This window comes from Atta colombica, unplaced genomic scaffold (genome assembly GCF_001594045.1).
Source record: "Atta colombica isolate Treedump-2 unplaced genomic scaffold, Acol1.0 scaffold261, whole genome shotgun sequence".
Taxonomy (NCBI): Eukaryota; Metazoa; Arthropoda; class Insecta; order Hymenoptera; family Formicidae; genus Atta; species Atta colombica.
The window spans coordinates 61,647-65,023 of record NW_017259361.1 but is presented as its reverse complement, the minus strand read 5'-3'; the positions used below and the strand labels follow the sequence as shown (position 1 = coordinate 65,023).

The following is a 3,377-nucleotide window of genomic DNA, read 5'->3' as shown; positions in this document are numbered from 1 at the left end:
CGCTTATTGTACGACAAAATAAGATAACTAATGAACATATTAAGAGCTGTAAGCTTATTGGCTACTACGTCACATTTTGCCGCGCGGCAAGCGTTTCCGCATTCAGTGTGCAGAAATCATATGAATACCGGTCGTAATCGATTATTTTTTTTATATTCAATGACTGTGAATGGTCAATTTCTTATGGCTTAAGATATATCCACATAAACTTGCATAGTTGCATAAACGTGAATAAAGAAAATTATCCAATCGCATTTTTCCTATGAAGACGCACGTAAAATGATTTACGTAAATGTGATGATGACTCTTGGGGTGAAATCACACGATGCTAAAAACGATTGCGGAATAGAGAAAGATTGGTCGCGCTATATTTTTTCCTAGCCAATGAGAGTGGAGATATCATTGGTCGGACTTATATTTCATCCTAACCGAGGCGGTTATCAAAGTCTCACTACAGATGCTTTAAAGCGTTTGATTGACCAATTGGAAAAAAAATTTTACAAATTGATTAATCAAAAATTACTGTAAAGCATTTGCAGCATCGATCGTACCGCGAATCAACTCCGTGATAGGCTGATAGAGTCAATGAGTGTATTCAATACTATGACCGCTCACTTAGCTCTTGTATCTGTTTGGTCTATATTTTTAAATCTAACGGAATATACCAATCAAAGGCAAAAGCTCATTGAGCGCTTAGTAAGCAGTTGTAATACTGAATGCACCCATTAGACATGCGCAAACGCATATTTATCTCGCAGACAGTAGTCTGACAGTTTTTTTTGTCAATTTTGATCTGTAATACATTTCCTAACCTGAGACGTGGTCGTCAAGTTTAACAATTACTATCTTAATCCACGGGACAAAGCAATGCTTTTTTCTGTTAGATTCGTTTATTTCGCGCGAAAATGACGTGTCGAATGAGCCTAATCTCATCAAGGTTAGCGAAGAATATAGGATTCTTGAGTATTTACTGAAAATGCATTGATTGGTATATTTTTTAATCAATTTTTGTGATTGTGTGTGCCAAACTGAATGAATACGCACAATTGAATGAAGAGCATTCTCTCAAGGATTACTCGGGCTAAACAAGTGGTCACGCGCCGCTATTTATGCCTGACGATAATGGCTAAGAGCAAGTTCGAATATGTGAAAGAATTTGAAAGGGACGACAACTGCTTGCCAAATTGCTGGATTGTGATTAGAATAGATGGCAGGAATTTCTCGAGATTTTGTGATATGCACCAGTTTGTCAAACCGAATGATGTGGCTGCTCTCGAGTTAATGAATCATGCTGCTATTATTGTTATGGAGGATTTTAAAGAGATCATATTGGGTTTTGGTCAAAGCGACGAATATTCGTTTGTGTTCCGGAAAGATACACAGCTCTACAAACGCAGAGGTATTCATCATGTGCTTTGACAATGTGAGATTTGTCTGATATAGAATCACAGAATTTTTGCCTATGTACAATTACAGATGTTTTATTCCTTACTGTTACTTACGTTAATTATGTAATTATTTTTTATTTTAAAATTTGTATCTCGATGATGCTAGCAATTAATTTTCGAGTTTTTTAATTATATTTCGTACTGCATTATTTTAGCCTATTAAATATTATAAATATTTACAATATTAACTAATTTTTAAGTGTTTTAAATAAAATACTTGTTTACTATTCTATGATTGAATCATTATTATGTCATCAACATTAGCTGCGATTGTTTTGAGTGCTCATATACTGTGTGTGTAAGTTTCATTCTGTCTTTTTTATCTGTATCATTTATTACATATGATGGAAAGAAATTAGAACAGTTGCATAAGCCACAAGTATGGCATGAGCACTCAAATCAAATGCAACCATAGTACTAGATGAAGCATTGAAACCACCTTGATAGACTTCAATAGAAACAGAAGGAAAGGTGTAGAGATAATAACAGATAGGAATAGTAATTAGTCATGCAATTAAAAGCCATGAATAACTTTACTTACACGCATGAGTTGAGAAATATTTCTTTTAAGATTTTAACTTTTTTTTTATTAAAATAAAATAACGCTTATGTTATTTTAATAAATCAAATAACTAAAACAAAGGGCTCATAGCTGCGATATTATTTCTATATGAAGATATACCTGTGCATCGTTGCTAACATTGATTATACTATACTATATATTCCATCTTTTTGTGAGATATGATTAGATCAAGAGGTATATAATTCTAACTGGAATACTCTGATTCAAATTATAAATATTTTCTTCTTCCCGTCGATCAATGTAATATATTACATTTTCAATAAATGTATCGCATTTATTTTGCAAATATACTTTCGATAATAAAGATTTTTGTTATCGGTAAAATTTGTTATTTTTTTCAGACACAATATTATTATGTAACTTTAACTCTTCTTATCCATGTTTTTGAGATTGAATCCTGGTACATTTTCTTTTTCTTGTGTTCGAGAAGCCTAGCTCGATAGCAATATCTATGTCATCAATAATTGTGCTATTTTTAAGCGCTTCATTCAAAATTTAATGTATATTCAAATTAAATTTGTTTTAACTTTTTAAATCTATTACCACCTTTATTTGATCCTTAAATCGTCGTAGCGTTGAATCGATGTAACTTTCTTGTATTTTTATCTTAACTTAAAGTGATCTTGGTTTTGTTTTATCACTTTTTTAGTGTTCCACAGCTATTAAAATATTTGACTCGAACTTTAAATATACAGGATGTGTAAAGAGTACCAAGATGGCAAAATATCTCGAAAACTAAGCATAGCATTTTAGGAAAAACTATTTCAGATAAATTGGATTTCAAAAAATCTATTTACTGATGCTATGAGTTGCTATTGAGCTTGAAGCTGACGACGCCAAGGTCAGGTCAAGATCACATCGATTTTTTTAAAACACTATTTTTCATTCTAGAATCTAATAACTGATGTCAAGAGCTTTTCAAAACATTATAATAAAGTTTATTTTTATTAAGTACTTTTCGAGTTATAAGGCTTGAAAGTTACAATATCGCCGATATTAGCATTATCCAAGGTGTCTTATCGATGACATTTTTTTTGTATGTTTGTTTCAGCGTCAAAATTGATGTCTAATGTGAATTCATTATTTGCTTCGGCATATGTTTATCACTGGCCACGTTTCTTCAGAGGCAAAGAATTGTATTATCCACCGTCATTTGATGCTCGTGTTATATTATATCCAACAGACAAGAATTTAAGAGATTATCTAGCTTGGCGACAGGCTGACGTACACATCAATAACTTATATAACACTTGTTTTTGGAATCTTATTTTGAAAGGAAAATTAACTCCGAATCAGGTAAACATAAATAATAACAGATTCAGGATTTTAAAATCAATATAAGGCAT

The 3,377-nt window shown here is 32.0% G+C and overlaps 1 protein-coding gene across 1 annotated transcript in view; it reads left to right on the top strand.

Moving 5' to 3' along the window:
* The first annotated feature begins 839 nt into the window (after positions 1–839).
* LOC108689190 (probable tRNA(His) guanylyltransferase) overlaps positions 840–3,377 on the top strand; it is a 6,384-nt gene continuing 3,846 nt past the window's right edge. Inside the window, exons 1-2 of the mRNA XM_018195852.1 lie at positions 840–1,399; positions 3,083–3,327. Of these exons, the coding sequence (XP_018051341.1) occupies positions 1,051–1,399; positions 3,083–3,327 (594 nt within the window). The 5' untranslated portion in view covers positions 840–1,050. The remainder of the gene's footprint in view (positions 1,400–3,082; positions 3,328–3,377) is intronic.